Source organism: Lonchura striata, chromosome 12 (genome assembly GCF_050655825.1).
Source record: "Lonchura striata isolate lonStrDom1 chromosome 12, ASM5065582v1, whole genome shotgun sequence".
Taxonomy (NCBI): domain Eukaryota; kingdom Metazoa; phylum Chordata; class Aves; order Passeriformes; family Estrildidae; genus Lonchura; species Lonchura striata.
The window spans coordinates 7,545,666-7,564,556 of record NC_140714.1 but is presented as its reverse complement, the minus strand read 5'-3'; the positions used below and the strand labels follow the sequence as shown (position 1 = coordinate 7,564,556).

Here is an 18,891-nt window from a genome sequence, read left to right as displayed (position 1 = left end):
CTCAGCCACTCTTGTAGGAGACAGAATATCACACTCCACATGGTAATTCCTGCTGCCATAGCTCTGGAAGCCTTCACTCTGGTTTGTATTGTAGCTTATGCAATGGCTATTAGATTCCATTTTAAGTGAATTGCATCCTAAATATTGATGCTAGGTATTCCAGCAGCTTGCAGAATTTTTCCATCCTGCCTAAAAAGCAAAAAACCCATGAAACTTCACAGAAGGTGGTTAACACTAAATAAATAGCTTTTAAAAAATCCTGTTATTGCATTCAATGTTTTTTCTAGGAATGGAGAGTAAGAGAGTGAAAGATGAAGTAACATCCCAGGGTTGAGTGTTGCTGGTAACAGAAAGGTGCTTGTTTGCTATGGATATGGGAAAGCATTTTGTCCATATATGTTATTTTTCAGTGAATTAAGAGATCAAATCCAGTCCTGTTACAATCCTACTGGTAGATATTTTGGGAAAACGAGAACTGCAAGGATACACTGTTCATAGTGGATTCTCTATGTTCAGGATCAATGTTCCTAACCATGTCACTGGTTTAATGATCATCATAAGCCAAGTTAAGTTTGTGCTGCCTTCAGAAAGAGAAGATTCCCTGTCACTTCACTATTTGTCATCCTAATGAATAGGCTTAGGCCATCTACCCCACCAATAACTAATTCTTCCCCTTCCCTTCCCCACAAATCAATCAATCTTTTCTTACAGTCATCAGCCAGATCAGTAGGTGGATTCAGATCACTGCTGAGGCCCCAGGCAGGGAGAGGGCAGTGGGAGAATCCCTTCTTTCTTTGGCTGGAGCCAGCTGTGGGGAGCACTCTGAGGATTGATGGAGGTGCTCCTGGGATGCAGGGATGGCACAGAGCAGCGAGTGGCTGCTGTGGGAGCAGATGGACCAAGGCACGTGACAGCCATGGCACATGAATCCAGGTGGCTTAGTAAATGAGAGACTGAAGTGCAGGGATTCACAAACCAACCAAATAAGCTTTCACATTAAGAATAAGTCATAAGATGCAGGGAGTATATTGGATTTAGGAAGCTGGGTAAGATAATCGCTGAAGAACAGAAAGCCTTTACAGACAGAACAAAAGACATGGAGAATTTTCTTACCAAGATTATTTAATGTGTCAAATATCTGGTCTTCAGAAACACCAAAACTCCATCTAAATAAAGGTAATATGAGGAAGCACATTGGTTTTGACCTTCTTCATTAATTCCTGACCCAAACCCATCTATTCCAATACAATGCCACTAAACTATCCAGTGAGCTCTCAGACTATAAATGAATGAAAATGAATCTGAGACCCTATTATGTGGAAATGTCATTTCTGATAGGATATCCTATTTTTCTTTGAAAATTGGCCCCTATTGCTTTAACATTACAAAGGCAGCTTATTAAGTGGGAGCCATGGGAAATCCTTCCTGGTAGGATTACTAATTATCCGGACTTAAAATGTAACCCTGTTCCAACTTTATTGCTTCTATATGCTTTGGGCTTCTTTTGAAGGTGTCTGTCTTATGAAGGAATGTGTTAAATATTCTGCATTTGCAATTGCCATTTCTTTAAAAAGGAGGTGTTAGTGAAGGTTTTCCTCTACAGTCATCTTTTTAAACAAACATGATTTTCTTCTTGGCATTGTCTTTTTGTGGCAGGAAATGAGCTGCCTTGTGCTCCCCTTTGGGTTTATTTGATACTCCTCTCAGGTGCTTGGCTTGGGCCAGCAAGTCAAGATGGGAACTCCACCAATATGTTAAATACAGAAATTAAACATATCTTGCCATGTGTCACCTTTGGTAGTATCTGATTATAAAAAAATATTACTAAAATATTGTCCATCTGAGTAAACTTCTTTCTCTGTGTAACACAAAGGGTTAGTACGTTATTATGGTGCCAGATTCAGCTCATATTTCACAGTGAAGTAAATCCAGAATCACTTTATTGACACTGATAAAACAGATGGCTAAACCCAAGCTAGACAGAAATGTAATTATATCTGCAGTGTTAGAGGTGAAGGTATGTTATTAAAACACCTCCCTCTTTTCTTTGAATAATGTGTAGGTCTTGCAAAATGTAAGGATTGCACTGATAATATCAAATGTCACTCCAGCTTCTTGATGGGAAAAAGTACATAGTACAAAAGTGAATATGCACAGAACAATGGAGAGCTCCTAATTAGCCATTATAGGATTCTATTAATCTCTTCAATCGACTAAAAGAATTACAGTCGTTTAAGTCTGTTTGCTTTAAGATGGAAAGAAGGCTTAACCAAAGCCTTTGGGCTGACGGTAGCTAAAGCAGAATCAGATTCTGTGCATCTAGCTACATCTGTTGGTTTTCCTGGAGAAGGTCTCAGCCACTGCAGAGTGCTGGGTGTGTTTGCACACATTCTGCCAGAGGCCTGGCAAGCTGCCCGTGGCTAAGCGTGCCTGTACCCAGCTCAAGTGATTTGTGTTCCTGGACAGGAGTTTGGAGTTGGAGGTTATTAATAGAAAAATTCCAGCCCAGATTGCTTCAGTTTTCCTCTGCACTGGTTCATGTGATAGGTTCTATCTCCTGTGCAGCTGCTTCCCTGTGCCCATCAGCTGGGGCAGGGTGGGTGTGCAGGGGGACCAGCCACATCCTGCACACTGTGGGTTGCCCATCCCCTCAGGGCTGTGCCTGTCCCATCACAGACCATGCTGGACCTTGTTACCCCACCAGTTTGGAAGCTGGAAACCTTCAACTGTTTTATGAGTTTCTAATGTTTATGGCTCTGATTTTAATCTTTCTGGTGTGCAATAATAATATTTGCTCCAGCGTGGTTTTCCTGAGTTGATGGGTAGCTTCATCTCCCCCTGACGTAGTGAGCTCATATGTCAACAACACTTCCTTTTTAATTATTTAATGTGTAATTGTTACCCATGTCATCAAATCTGGTAAGAAACTGCACTGAGTTAAGGCTTCTGGAGGGAGTTAGAATGAAAATGCAGAAGAGGAAAAAGGGAGGAGAAGCACTAAAGGACCTTTAACAAGAGAGAAGTGAAGTAGCAATGGCTATAAAGGTGGAGACATACTGCCACCATGCAGTGATGATGATAAAAAGAAAATTAACCACTCTTTGCCATGGATTTCTGGTGCAGACCCATCCTTGAAATTGGTGGGAATTCAATGGACTGGAGAGCATGTTATTTCAAATGTATTTTGTGGCTCACAGATCACAATTAAAGTTAAATTCTGCCTTCTGCAAAATTAGGTTGGACACACTGGTCTGCTGCAGCCAATCCTTTACCTTGGTTGGTCTCAGTTGAGTTAAAACTACGCAAGGAAAAAACCCAAATTATAACTGTGGAGATTACTCACTTCTCTTGTGAGATTTTATGCAATTGCTATCATAGCAAAAGCTATTTTCAAGGAAATCCAGGATGTATGGGTTACTTTTCAGAAGAGAAAATACTGTTTTACAGGCTCTTTCTATAGATTTCTATGATTCTTATAGATCATTCCATTCAAATGTCTTGGCTATGAAAATATTGATATAAATGTTATGAGATGATGATATTCCCAATATTATATAGAATAAATGTTATCACTTAAATATTTTTAAATGCCAGCATTTCTGCAGGCTGCAGCATTTTGCTAAGAAGAGCATACACTTGTCAAATGTTTGGAATTCTGTATTATTCAGTAAATGAGCATTTGGTTAATTAAAGTAGCATTACTATACTGTGAGGTGACCAGATTGCAAACATATCTTTAACAATTGGCCCTTGTAAATAAATAGAAGAGAGCCGATTGAGATCTGAAAATGTCAATAGATGCAAAAGTCACCTTAGAGCATTACCTTATAAAATAAAAGGAGAGAAGTAATGACATGGTCAATATTAACTGCCATCAGCTGGAAAGAAATCAGATTGTCAGGGATCTATAAAATTCTTGCCAAAGTAGAACCTCATTTACGCATACAGATCTTCATACCCTTTGCTAAGAAAAGCGTATGTGACAGCTTAGAGGTTTTAGCTGCCAAAGATCTTTCACTCTGAATACAGTAAATGTCACATCTATTTATTTATCGTTAAATTTTGCTAAGTATCTGTAGAAATATTTGGATTTTTTCTATCATAATGTAGATGTTTAAAAGGAAAAGAATCCAGATTATAATGCAGCTGTAGCACCAAACCATATGTCTTCTAAATGGGAGCAAAAATACACCACTGAATTACTGGGAGTAAACATAACCTAGATGCTATCTTCAGAAGAATATTAAATGGATTATATAAATACAGGGTATTGCCATAAAATCACGCAATCAGACAATAGTAACCATCAGGCAATAGATTATTTTACATGCTGAAAGTAATCACAGTTGTATAGCAATCTGCATTTTCTAAATGCCAGACTGAAAATATTAACTGGTGAATCTTGGCAAGCACAGTTTTTCTGCCAACTGCAGTGGTGGTATTAACAATATCCAGGCCTTTTTTGAGACCTAAATAGAGGAATAAGGCAGCCACCCTACACCCCAGTTTTGTTAGAAACTGCCTGGAGTCCCAGGTGCTCAAAACAGTCTTGTTTGTCTTCAGTTTGAGTCTTCAACTTCTTTCTTGTAAGAAGACAAATAAGGGTGATTTACTGGTATATTGGGTGGCACTTGCACTGTGCTGTGCAAGAGCAAATGGTCCAGCGGGATACTCAGTAATATTCAATGTTATGAATAATGTCTGGCATGAGAAAGAACTCAAATCAGAATGGCTGCTGTTTTGCTCAGAAGCAGTGTCATAAGTCCATTTGGATTCTACATTATTGTGTGAAAGGGAAAAAGTTAATAACTTTAATAAGAAAGGCATCTGTGCTGAGTCTGGTAAAACTTACTGGGAATAATTGTCAACTGTATTTTATCATTTGGGTCTTTTTATATAATGTGAAAGGAGAGGAAGTTTCTTCATCACATCCATGGCCATCTTCAAACTGAGCAAGATCTGATTATCCTTGAACTTAAATTGAACTTTGTAAATCAGCATCTCAGGGAACAGGTTCTCACTATTTATAATTGTAGTGCTTAGAACTGGAAATATAATGAAATATTTACCTCAAAACTGGCTATATTTATCAAGATTTCTTATTACAGCACATTGAACTAGCTCTGCCTCTGGGAACTCTGATCTAAATGATATCAAGTGAAGGCTTCCTCTCCTCAAGAGCAACTCTGAGTATTTCTTTTTTTTTTTTTTTTTTTTTTTTTACAGATGATATGGAAGCAATTCCAGTCAAGCAGTTTGTTAAACACATCAGTGAGCTGTATTCTAATAACCAGCATGGGTTCTCAGAAGACTTTGAGGTACGATTTAATGACCCACCAATAAAATGTTGTTTTCCTAAAGTTAATTGTGTATTAATAATTGGGGACCATGTGACATCTGTGTGAGGCTGTCATGTCAAGTAAATGCAGTGCTCAAATGTATCAGAAGAAACAGGATGATACCAATTTTCTACCAGTTATGAGCAATGTGGGACTGGACATTTACAGATGCTTTCTAACCACCACAGATTTGGTGCCTTTAAGGGGGAGCCCACCTAGGTTTTTATTAAATAGGAAAAGCTGCCTGCAAGCCCCCAGGAGCAACATGAAGATACAGTCATTTTTAACTCTGGGTTTTCTTACAATTATTTTACTCTTCTTGCTCCAGAATTTGCTCCTCTAGGTTGTCTGAAAAGCCACATATTCCTCAAGTGAAATATTGCTTGCAATGTATAAAAGTAGTAGAATTTGGTCTTTGATGAAAACCCAAACTGTGAGTTAGTTTTTTGAACCCTTGTTCATGCACTGTTCAGACAGGAGAGACTGCTATTGAAGTCATTGATTATTTTGTTCCAGTAAAACAAAAGAGAAAGGATTTGGGGTTTAGTTGGTGGTATTTACCTAATGTGACTATTTTAAAATTTTCATCTTGTTACCTGTATAGAACAGATTCTGACCTATAAATATGCTGTCATTTGGAGATAATTCCAATGGAGTGAAAGTAGTTTTCTACCTCAGGGTTACCAAACCCATATTAAGCATGGTAAACATCATAGAGTCTAAGACAGCAGATCAGGCTTTTCTTCTGCCCAGTCTAATCACAGTCCCTGCTGAATGTTTGGAAGTACTGAGAAACAGAAGAAGCCCCAGAAAACCACACGGAGTTGCACTTCTGGCTTCCCCAGGAGCCAAAGTGTGTTTGCCTGCTGCCTGTGAATCAGAGCAGCAGCTCTGCTTACAAACAAGGCACTGAACCAAAATAGGTGGCCTTATATCTACAGCTTCTTTGCTTACTGCACTGTAAAGACAAGATTGTATGCAGGAATTGTTTTTAATGGGATCATTTAAAACGTTTATTGTTGCTGTTTGGTTACTGTCTATAAAGAGTGTCTGCTTTGTCTGATGCCAAAAAAGCGTAGTGTAAGTTAGAAACATTTTGTATTCATGAGGAAGGCAAATGTGTAAGGTGTTAAAGTGATTTAGTTCAATTGACTGCTGGCTGGATGGCTGAGCAGGAATATTGAGGCATTTAACAATGTTGATGGTATTCAGGACAAACATTTATCCTCCAGAGACTAGAATTTGATCAGGATGATCAAATGCGACTCACTCTTCTCAATTATTTATGAATTGCGACCCCAATGCTATTCATCACAGCTGGGTTTTACACCATTTAATTATTCAAAATAATCAACAACACATCTGTAAACTTGGTCTGGGTTTAAGCAAGCTTTGCTTCAGCTGTCACAAAATCACTGCCGTTAACAAATGTTGGACACCTTCTGCCTGTGTTTTAGCAAAGAAAAACACTGCTCTAATAGCCTTATTTTTTCCCTTCCTCCTGGAGTTCCCTGCTGTGAGTGTTGTGCTGTGGCAGCTAGCTGGAGAGAATTTTGGCCAATTAGCCCCATTCTGGGGAGCACAGGGTCCCTTCCAAAGGGAAGTTAAACTCCTCCGACTGCACTGCACACACCAAATTTTCTTGTCCGTGCTGGCTTAAAACTTGGAGCGTCTGCTTTGAAGTCAGGATAGCTACTCCAGAGGTATTGCTCCATAGCTGAGATCTCAGCTTCCTTAATGTAAATGAAATCTCCTGCTAGAGTAAGGAGTAGGAATAGGAACGAGGTGATGAACCAACCAGCTCCCCTTCATTGCTGGTGTTCTGCCCTGCTGAGGCCTCGTGGGCCTGATTTGAAACCCAGGATTTTTCACAGAGCCCATAGGTAAAATGTTTCTGAAGTACCAAACTGACTCAGAGGTCAGAGCCCCAGCTTGGAGAGTGGCTGAGGGACAGTGGAACCCGAGGTTACATTTATTCAGTAGCTGTTGGAGAGGCTGCAGTGCAGCTTCTCACATCCAGCCAGATCCAGCCATGGTCCATGTGCTGGACTTGCATCTGCCAGCTATGGGGAAGACTTTGCTAATGTTTTATGGAGAAATAATAAGAGTCCAGATAAAACAGAAAATCCAGGGCTGCTAGCCTTAGGTAGAAGGTACCAGAGCCATAAGATGTCTTCATGCCAGTGGAACTTTTGAAAAGAGGTAATGGATTCTGAAGTCATACAAAAAAATACGGTTTTTTACATCTAAAAGGGGAAGAAAAGAACATGGTGTGGAGATGCTGAAATAATATGATCAATACTGCAGAATAAAGAAATCCTCCCAAAGGTAGACAGTGCATGAGATTTGCTAAAAAAAAAAAAGGGATCAAAAATCTCTTCAGAAATTTCTGTGGCAGGAGGTTTAAGGTAGAAGCTGCACAAGGAAAGACTAAGCTAGGCACATACATACACTGTCCAATGTGGACTGTTAACAGCCTCCACTTGTTTGTTGCTAGATTTTGGTGTCACTTCCTGTGTTTTTGGCAGCATATTTAAGGCTGTGTTAGGTTGTTTTTTACAGGAAGAAGATTCCTTTAAAAGTAAATTGTGTGAATATTCCCTCCCCCTCTTAAATTGAGCTGTAATTACAGCTAAATATTTTGTGAATGTGCTTAGGAAGCATTTTATATGCAGAGGAAAAAAAGGACTTTGCACTCAAAAATCTTCCCTTGAAAAGTACATCTAAAATGAATCTTTATTCCCTTTGGGTAATCGTAGTGCAAGTAGCCAGCTTTATTGTCTGATGATAACTGGGCTTTCTTGTATATACAGAATTTTAAAGATTTCCTTTGAGTCCTGTGAATTTTCAATTTTTGATATAAATTGGAAATACAGAACCCAATTTAATATTGAACAACAAATAGCTTTTTAAAATAAAGATTCTGCATCAGTAGTGCTGGTCTCTGACATAACTCTTTGTATTCAACCTTGGAGTTTATTCAGTGGTAGACTAAAAAAGTTCAGGGAAGCTTTTTGGCTTGCTCTCAGGCAGCACCAGCATTATCTTGCTATGGTGTACAGGATGAGGTACCACATTTTTTTTACAGGGCTACTGGGGCAGGATTTGAGGGCAAGACTGAACAGAGATTGAAAGGCTTCCTGAGCCAGAGATGATATCTATTCCTGATCTAGCCTGAGATTTTCCTGGCACTATTACATTAAACAGTCTTTGATAGACCTTTTTTCCATGAGTTTCTAATTGTCTCTTGAGCCCTTTTAGGCTTCTGATGTCCAAAGCATCCCATTGCAATGAATTCTACAATTTGTTCCACAAGAACAGACTTCCTTTTGATTTTCATTCATATTGAATAACTTCTCTTGGTGCCTCCTACTTTTTGCATTACAAAGTGCATCCCTGTTTACTCCCATGATTCTGTCTGCCTTTATATTCCCCCTTAATAATCAATTTTCAAATCTAAAGAAATCTAAATTATTCACTTCATTTTTTGGAGAAAGCCACTCCAGACTTGAGATGAGTTGTCCCTTCCCTTCAGTACCTTTTTATCTTCTTTACCATAACCTTGTTAAGATGGGAAGACCACAGCAGTGCACAGTATATGGCAGGTGGTTTTAATGCAGAGTTCAGTGATGTTTTCAGTTTTCTATTACTTTTCTCCTTCCTAACCTAGTATTTGGTCTTTAACAACTACTGAGCACTCAGCTGACACCTCCAGAAAACTATTGAGTGTGACCCCAAGGCCTCATCACTGTATGGCAATAGCAAATTGGGAACCTGTCAGCATGTATGTATAGTTAGGGTTGTTTTTCCCCCAAGTACATCACTTTGCATTTATCAACATTGAATTTCATTTGCCATTTTGTCACTTGGCCACTCAGTGCTGCAAGATGGTTCAGCTTCCCTTCACAAACAGCCTTCATTCTAATTATCCTGAAGAATTTGGTATTGTAAACACACTTTGTCTCCTCTGCAGTCCTCTTATGAATAGGTCCCACCAGTGAAAGTTGAACACTGGCAACTCCTGGGCAGGTGAGTCCCACTTCTACCCTGGTAGTGCACAAAGGCAAGTTTTCTTTTTGTTCCAAAACCAGAACAGGTTTTAAGTAATATTTTCTGAGAGGCCTTTTCACACATTTTGGAAATTGATATGCTGCTCTCTTCTAGGCAGCCTGTAGACTTCTTCAGGGACCTCTCCCCAAGGTGTTGAAGGCATTCACTGGCTCTGCTCCTGTATTTCAGTCTTGCAGTTTGTCCCACAGAGAAGTCAGCTATAGTGGGCTGCAGTGCCTAAAACCCCTTCTGGATCTCAATTTAAAAACTGATGTCACATTTGTCATCCTCTATTCCCCTGATAGCCTGACTATATGGGACATGTGCCCTCCAAATTCCTGTATCAAAAAGAGTGTGAAGTGCCACCTCCCACAGCAGAGCTTTTCACTCCCTCCCCCTGGCCAGTTACTGGAATAACACAGTAAGTTTTTTTTGAGTAATCATGTCCTTTTTGCTCTAAGAAAGGAACACTAAGCCAAGAAATCATCTTCCATCCCCAAAGCTAACTGAATTTTTACAGTTTAAGGCAGCATGTGGATTTTTGAGATCAGGGAGTTTTACTTCCCTCCTCTGTAATTCTGGAGTGGGCTGGTCAGTGCTGCTGCAGGAGCAGTTAGGGAGGGGAATGCAATCTCTGCAGACCTCTCCTGCCTGTGGCCGTGTGAGCATAATGATTCATTGCCAATTTGGAGTCTGAACAGGCTCGCTGAACTCAGAGGCAGGCTGTCTAGCTCCCTCATCACATAAATTGAAAATATCTTTATACTCCAGTGGCACCTTCTTCTAAATGGCCTGAAATATAAGAAAATAACATAAATCTATATTTCCAGCAATGTGGCAGGGATTTGCTAATGTTATTCTCATAGTTGCTGCTGCTCAGGGCAGGGGTCACTGGCTCTTTTTAACTGGGGACCTCAGAACGTTAGCCATGGGTTGCATTGAAAACAGATAATGCTGCACTTTCCACACTTCTTGAGATGCTAAAAACCCAGTGCAGTTATCCTGACATCCCTTACAGATTAGACACAGCTCGCACCAGGCACATGCTTATAGCTGCATCTATACCAAGGAATTTGGCAGCAGAAAACGCCATTTCAAAAGCATGCTGCTAGCAGGCAATACTGCATTGGGAATGTTTCATAACCTGGCCCAAAATTGCCTTAATTAGAGGTAGTCTCAGCCTTTGCATTGCTGTACTGAAACCAGAGGGAAGCAGCACTGTGAAGCTGCAGGAGGAAGGATTGCTGCAAAACAGGGCCTTCCTGGAGTTCTCAATTCTTATCTCACTGCTTCACCTACCCTGAGAAGTTGGTGTTGTGAATTAAGAGATGAAGAGAAGCAGTAAAACAAGTTCAGATATCTGGAGTTTCTATTAGTAACCACAGTACCACAGCCCTTCCCAAGGTTTGTGACTGGAAGCCCCACTTGGATGAGCCATTGGCTGGGAAATGGAAGGTTTTGGTCAGACTCTGACACATCCACCCCACCATCCTTTCCTCTCTTATGCATTTTACAGGAGTTTTTAGCTATTTGTGTTATTTAGCTAATAACATCTATTGATGTTATTCCTGTGTTGAGTCCTTTTGGTTTGTTTATTTTCACCTCTTTCTAGCTTGTCCCCAACTCACCTCTCTCTCGAGTGCTGTTGGAGAGTTTATACCAGTGCTAAATTATTCTAGAAATCTACACTGTTCCTGGGGGATATCTTCAAACACTATCTGCAGTCTCTGTTGGTATGCTGTCTTCATGTTTGCTGTGATAAAACAAACAGAAAGAGCACTACCACAGAATTCTTGTAATTTGGGATTAAAATAATAGATCAAAACTGATACTGGGGGTGGATGCTTCCATGCTGAAAAATATCAACATTAATATCAAAACACAGCTACAGATCTTCTCAGGTTTAGCTGCTCAGATTAGGATCCTTTCTTTGTTGTGACTCCTCATTGCTATTCATAGGCTTTCACAGTGCAGCCCCTGCCAGGACATCAGCCTGAAGTACTGGGAAACAGCAGCAGCAGTGCTTTGTAAGGCCAAATCAAGAGACAGAGTTCCTGCTCAGCCACTGTAGCAAAAAATCCTGTTCAGAACCTTATACTGCCAGCAAGACACTGGAGCAGTTTGATTTTACACTTAAATGGAAATTCTTTGAAGTTTAGAAGAAACTAATCTGTAACTTGTTTCAGAAAGGCAATTAAAATGGGTCGTTAAACCTCGGTGTATCAAATTCCAATTAGCATTAGCATGGACAATATAATTAAAAGGTAAATTAGCCATAATAGCATAGACTAGAACACTTCTTACAGTAACTAACAGTCAATTGAAACCATGTACTTTGGTTTCTAGGGTTGTCAATGATTAAGTTGAAAGGACAGAATAAAGCCTGTATCCATTCATCCTGGGACAGTAATGTGTTCTGGGAAGTTAAACATGAGGAGCAGCAGTGTGCAAGCAAGCCATCATTAAAATCAGTGGAGGAGACTAAGCAGGATTAAGGAAAGCCAAAGGAAATATTCTAGACATGAAAAGTTTATGGATGAATTACAAAGTTGGTGAAACAAACACTATCTGTCCTACTCCAAGGTGCCAGTAACAGTTTTGTGCCTGCTGGGAGAGGACTTTGTTTAGGCTGAGCTGCCATGAGCAGCCCTGACCTGGTGACCTGCCTGCAAACGTAGGTTTTAGTAGTAATGCAATCATGGTGATGTTTTCATGCAACTGAAGGACTTGGTAGCCAGTGAGGTTTAGAAATCCCGGGGTGTTCATTGCATAAGCAACAGGAAATGCTGGGAAAGTAAATATGTGATATACATAAATGTGGTAAAATGGCATAATTAAGATGGGGACTTTTGGGGACTTTCTCCAGGGTGTTATTTATTAACACCAGGGTGTCCTCTTCTGCCAAGGGGTAAATAATACTCTGAACAGAGGCACAGATAACAGACTGCAACTAGTCTTGTCTCCTTGCAGCCTTCTGTGCATTGATGAAAGGCAATCAGCTTGGTTTTAATAACAGAGGAATGTTAACTTATGCCTTACTGGCTGGTGGGGGGAGCCTGTGGTTTAGTAATTTGCTGTTAGGATTTGGAGAGATGAGCCTCAGAGGGTAAGAGAGTGTGGATACCCACCCTCTGCTCTCAACCCCATCTGGGTTTTGGAACAGCCAAACCCAGGCCAGGGTGGAGCTGGAGGATGTTCTCAGTCCCCTTCTCACTGACAGCTTCAGTGTTCCAAAGCCTTGGCTGTGTCCTGGACTGGAGGGGAAGGCTGCAGTCTTTAAAAAGACAAAAATAGCTGAGGTATATTGGCAAGGGGGAAGCTTTTCTGTAACAGTCTCCTTTTGCTATGCTTTTGCATCGTGTAGATATACCCACCATTACAACAGCTTTCCAGAGTATTAAAAGCCATTTAGAATGTTATGTGTTAAGAAAAGCCATTTTCAGATCATCAGCTCTCACAGCATCAGACCTCCTTTTCCACTGCTGTGTTTTTCACCATCTTAGCTTAATCTTCCTCTTCTATTAACGTTCTATTGGCCAGCTGGGAACATGTACAGTCAAGGAAACAGTCACCATCAACATAAAAAGGTTAATTAAAATGATTAACCTCCCCAACAATTCCCTTATGGAAAAATCCTATAGAACTTAATAGAAAATGATACATTTACTGTGTAGTATTTAAACTGTCAGAGAAAATTCCTTAGTAGGGAGGTAATTCCCTATTAAATTCTATAACTTCTCAGAGTATTCTGCACAGAATCTTATTGGATTAATCTGTATTAAATTTTACAGGATTTGGCATAAATTTTTCAACACCAGTAACTTCTAAAAAGAATTTTATAGCGATGCAGGGATGTAGGGTTTGATGTGAGGCTTTTCAGAAGCAGGCAGGGTATTTTTTAGGAGTGACCTGTAACAGTACAGCAGTGATGCTGTGTGATTTCTAAATGAAAATATAGATAAAACAAAATTACATTAAATCAACCTAACATGTAAATATTGCTGCTTTTCCAACCATGACATAGGCTGAACTGATCCTGCCTATTGTGTTATCTGAAATCCCTTGCTATACTGGAGCTGACAGGCAGAATTAGGGGAACAGCACGCTTTAATATGTTTTGTTTTTTTTTTTTGATAGAAGTGGAACTATGAAAATTCCATTAGGGCCAGCTGAGAGTTTTGCTCGATTCATCTTTGTCTTTGCTCAGCTCATCTCCTTGAGCACAGTATGTTTCTCCCTATGGAGGGCTGGGAAGAGAGAAGCAATTGTTATTTGAGAGTGCCACATGGATGTAAAAGCTATAAAATGTACAAGGTTTTAGTATACTTTGCACTTTCAAAATGTAAATGTTGGGGAAGATATCAAAATTGCTATGCAAGTCCTCGGTGAAATGTCTGCATAATGCTGAACTCCTACATCTGCTGTTTGTATAGCATTTCTTGTGATAATTTTTCTCTGTCACTTAGCTCGTGATCTTTGTAGCAGCTGTGAGCTCCTAATGACTTTGCCTCTTAGGTTCTATACTGTTATTTTTAAAGTCTGAAGTACAAAGTAATTTGGCACTTCCTCACATATCCTGGGGGGAAATTGGTTCTGTTCGGTGCAATTTCTGGGAGTCACAAAATATTTGAATAAATATAATTTCTCCCACAACTTTGTAAACTCCAAATTTTATTTTTTTTTTCTAAAATATGTTTTTAAATTAAGAATATTTATGCTAGTGATAAAGAGGGTTCTCTTTTTCAGGAAGATTATTGTTAAGCAGATACTAAAACGGTATATCTTGGAGATTAAACACTCCTGAGTAATTTAGTTTGTAGGGCAGTCTCTGAAGGGTGTTACTCTCTAGGGGAATGGCTGCTTCTCTTTAGAGTCAAAAAAAAGACCCTCCATTGCCCCATTTCAATTGCTCTGTATTCTGTTGTTGAACAGAGTAAGAGGTGGGTTAAAAACTTAAAAATTCCAAGGGAACTGGGTATTTAACCTGCAGCCCCAGCTAGACAGACATCTGCACCTCTGGCTTCATGAGCACCCTGGTCTCTCTGTGCTTTGTAAGTACACATGGATGCAGCCTTCTCTTCACTGGATCAGGGGCTGTTAATCAGCATCCAGGCAGTGGTATTTAAAGCCCTCATTGTTATCTTCAGAGATCTATCTTATCTATATTTTACAAAAGGCATCTCTCTGCAGAGAACTAGCAAAAGGTCAGTACCAAACTTAAATGTCAGAAACCCCATTTTGAGAGGTTAGAAGCAGATAAGTTGTCTGGCCATCAAAAGTCTTCTGTTGCAATGGTTTTTGTTCTTGGTTTATAACACTGCACTGGCCACTCTTGCATCTGAGGATCCTGTGTTAGCTCCCCAAGGAGAGACAGAGTGGGGTATGGCAGTGCAGAGGGTGATGGGCAGGGGACATCTGGCTCTCAGGGTGCTCATCTGTCCCCAGGCCTGTGGAGAAGAGTGTGACCATGCTCCAGGACAGTTCGGTGTGAGACCACAACATACAGGACAATACTGAAAGGCTTTGTGTTTAACCCAGCAGTTAAAATATTGGTACTTTCCACATGGTTTCTGTGAGCTGTTGCAAAGGGAGAGAAAGCTCAGGGTTTTTTGGACTGACAAATTTTCCATTTGAATAATCTTTCTGCCTAGGAAGTGCAGCGCTGTACAGCTGACATGAACATCACTGCAGAGCATTCCAACCATCCCGACAACAAGCACAAGAACAGATACATCAACATCCTGGCCTGTAAGTAAGCACTGGCCTAAGCACAATGAATAACCCAAAAGGGCACTCTCCTCCTGCAGTGTGTGTGTGTGACTGGGACAGGCAGATGGCCCCAGGCTACATTACACAGGATGTAATAATACACATGTGAAAGTGTGGCTGGGAGATCCTTTCCCCATTAAAGGCAGTGTATGTTTTGGCTTCTCCGGGGCCAGGATTTCACTCCAGCTTTTGTTTTGAAATGTTTCACAGCTTGAATGTCCAAGCATAGTTGTAGAAGTTTGGTATGAAATTTTGCAGAGGGATAACTGGGATAAATTGATGATCAGAGCTCTCCTGCCTGCTAATGCCTGAAAACTGGCCTAGGGGGAGTGCATAGAGGAGCAAAGAGTTTTACTGATGATTCCTGGGATTACTCTGCAGTCCCAAAGGTGCTAAATCTTACAGAGTGTATCTGCTATATTTCAAACTGCTTTAGCTCTGTGTAGGATTTGGACAAATAGTGATCTTTGTAGCACAGAGCAGGCTTTGCCTGTATCCCTCTGAGAACTGCAAATCTGGACTCTGCCCTGGAATGCAAATTATCTGGGATGGAAGTGCAGTAACTTTTTCCCTGTTGTTCTCTTATGTGGAATGGATGGCAGATGCAACTGTCACTGTGGTTTAAGGACAGGCATGGAGAGCCCACTGGTAAAAAGTTCACAATGTTCATAAACATTGCAATAAATCTTGAATGCTTTTGGAAGGAAATGCGTGTCCATAACAGATTTTCAGTAGTAATCAAGGTACTGGCTGAGGACCAGTTCCCAGACCTGTGACAGACTGCTGTGTGGCCTTGGGCAAAGGCATTCATTGAGCCTGTCCCAGCTCTGATTTTAGACATAGGTGTCTCATCTCTCTAGATACAGAGATGTGACATTGAAGGAGGATTGAAGCAGGCACTTCAGTCCCCCAGATTATCATTGGAGGATCCTCTCTCTCCATTGGTCCTCCAGGAAGGCAAATGAAACCAGTCTTTATGCTTAAAGTTGGCTCACATGTCTTATCTCTGCATGAGTTGGAAGCACCACACAGCCCAGTGCTTCTGCCTAGGAGCAGGACTATGATTTTTTTTCCTGCTTTAAGGAGGAGTCAAGCATTTGAGTGAAACAAAAAGAGGAGCTCAAGATCACAGCCTCAAGTCTGTCCTCACGGTGTGATGGTGGTGGTGAAGGAGTGAGGACATTCACTCAGCTCCCAGAGCCAGCAGAGCTGTCTGAGCCCAGCACTGAGGGGAGGAGAATGAGCTGAGCTGAGCAGAGGCAGCTTTTCACAGCCCCGTGGGGTGCCCTGGCTCTTTGAATCTCACTACCCTGAGTGATGTAGATGATTCTAAAAATTGTGCTCCTGAGGCTCCAGCGCCCTTTAAAGAGAAGCTGTCCCAGCATGAACCACGTACTTTAGGGAATGTGAAGGCTGAACACCTGCACATGAGCAGATGATCAAGAACAGATACTCCCATCTCCCTCCTGGTTCCAGTACAAGGCCAATCTCTTCTGTGTATTAGTAAGGGCAGCCCTGATACCCAGGAAATGGGATATATGCCTGCAGTTCTGCAGCATGTTTCCCTAATGTTTTTCTGCTCTGTTTTTTATCCTGCAGATGATCACAGCAGGGTGAAGCTAAGGCCTTTACCAGGAAAAGATTCTAAGCACAGTGACTACATTAATGCTAATTACGTCGATGTAAGTTGTTTTAATGGTTTTTATCTGCTCTACCTTTCAATCCTTCCACAGGAAGGAAATATTGTCACTTGTGATTGTATTTTCCAACTTCACCTGATAATTTTGCTACAAATTCTTCACTATTCTGAATTAGAAAAGCAGCTTTCTTGTTACTTCTAAAATATTAATTTTTCTGCTATGATACTGCTTTCATCTCACTTGGCATTATGGTTTTCTTTGAAGGGTTACAACAAAGCAAAAGCATACATTGCTACCCAGGGACCTTTAAAGTCTACCTTTGAAGATTTCTGGAGGATGATTTGGGAACAAAATACAGGAATCATTGTCATGATCACGAACCTTGTTGAAAAAGGAAGAGTAAGAGATTTTCTCATTTGTTAGCAGCTGCTCCTTAACACTTCCCCAAATCACCTGGGCAGAATTTCTTTTAAATAGCTTGGGATGATAAGTACTGATGCATATAACACATAAGTAACAACACAGGGACACATACTGAGCCCTGATTTTTTTCAAAAAGCTCTAGACACAAATACAAAGCAGCAGCTCAGGCCCTTACCCAACTCACGCACCTGTGTCTGTGTTCAGAGGAAATGCGATCAGTACTGGCCGACGGAGAACAGCGAGGAGTACGGCAACATCATCGTCACGCTCAAGAGCACAAACGTCCACGCCTGCTACACCCTGCGCCGCTTCACCATCAGGAACACCAAGATGAAAAAGGTGAGCCAGGCCTTCACTGCTCCCATCCAGGTGTCTTCTGGCTTGTGGAGGATGCAAGGCACACCAGAGCAAAACTTAGAGTTTGCATAGGCAGCCCGGAGAGGCAGGCGGGTGGGAAATAAGTAAGTAAAGACAGGATTACAAGGAACCTGTTGCTAAGGTTTAGCTTGTATTTCTTCTTCTCAAGTGCACTGCAGCTTTGGTGTCCTTGTAATTGCTGTTATTACCTGTTCCCACATGTATTTTTCCTCAAACCTGTCTCCACCCATCAGCAGGCAGAGCTGAAGGTTTCTTCTGTCAGAGTCCAGCACTTTCGCAGCTGAGCAAGCCAGAAGCAACTGACGATGTTTTTATGCTTCTTTTCCCTCCTGTCTCTATTGTCCCTGCTCACCCTTCGTACCTAGGGGCAGAAGGGGAACCCCAAAGGGCGGCAGAACGAGAGGACTGTCATTCAGTACCACTACACCCAGTGGCCTGACATGGGCGTGCCCGAGTACGCCCTGCCCGTGCTCACCTTCGTCAGGAGATCCTCGGCAGCCAGAACCCCGGACATGGGACCAGTGGTGGTGCACTGCAGGTATGGTGGCTGTGACAAACCACCCGAGGCAAGCACAGCTAGAGCACAGTGTGTGCTCTTCCGTGCCACCTAACACAAACACTGCAGGTTACTAACACAGGAGGAGTGCGTCAGCCCCTTCCCAGCTGATGCAGGGTTTTGCTATAGCCATGATACTGAGCTGATGAACTGCTTTGCACTGGAATTGGAAAGCTCCTTGGCCAAAGCTTAGTTGTAACCTCCCAGTTCAGTGCATGGACAGGGCAGGATCAGCTGTGCTGGGAACCAGCAGTCTGGATACGTGGACACCTGGGAATGCAATTGCCAGTGAGCCACACTCACCCTCACCAGCACTTGCAGTCACAGCAACAGATCAGTGAATATGCAGTTCAGGGATGTGGTCTTCATCACTGTGTGTGAGGGGGCTGCACAGCACTATATCAAAGAGGAGAGGGTGATGGGGGTTACAGCTCCTTCCTCAGCAGAAATGGAGAATCTCTGAAGGGCTCCCATCTCTCTTGGGCCCAGGACTGCCCTTGTTCACTGTAAGGAGTTCTGGCTCCAGAGGATTAGTCCTCTTTTATACCTTCCCATAGTGCTGGTACCACTTTCATTTCCAGCTCCACTTTGCAGCTTAAGTTTACCTCAAGGCTGAAGCCAGCCAGAGCCATCTCACAGCCTGGAGTGACCTTGGCAATCCAGCATAGCAGCAGCTTGGCAGAGGATGGACCTCTGAATGGCTTCATCCAGCCAACACCAGTAACTGCAGCACTGG

At 41.5% G+C, this 18,891-nt stretch overlaps 1 protein-coding gene across 1 annotated transcript in view; it reads left to right on the top strand.

Annotated features, from left to right (window-relative positions):
- Positions 1–18,891, top strand: part of PTPRG (protein tyrosine phosphatase receptor type G) — a 391,091-nt gene that overhangs the window by 355,241 nt on the left and 16,959 nt on the right. Inside the window, exons 15-20 of the mRNA XM_021537228.4 lie at positions 5,227–5,318; positions 15,041–15,137; positions 16,758–16,840; positions 17,063–17,197; positions 17,426–17,560; positions 17,965–18,137. Coding sequence (XP_021392903.4) covers positions 5,227–5,318; positions 15,041–15,137; positions 16,758–16,840; positions 17,063–17,197; positions 17,426–17,560; positions 17,965–18,137 — 715 coding nt within the window. The remainder of the gene's footprint in view (positions 1–5,226; positions 5,319–15,040; positions 15,138–16,757; positions 16,841–17,062; positions 17,198–17,425; positions 17,561–17,964; positions 18,138–18,891) is intronic.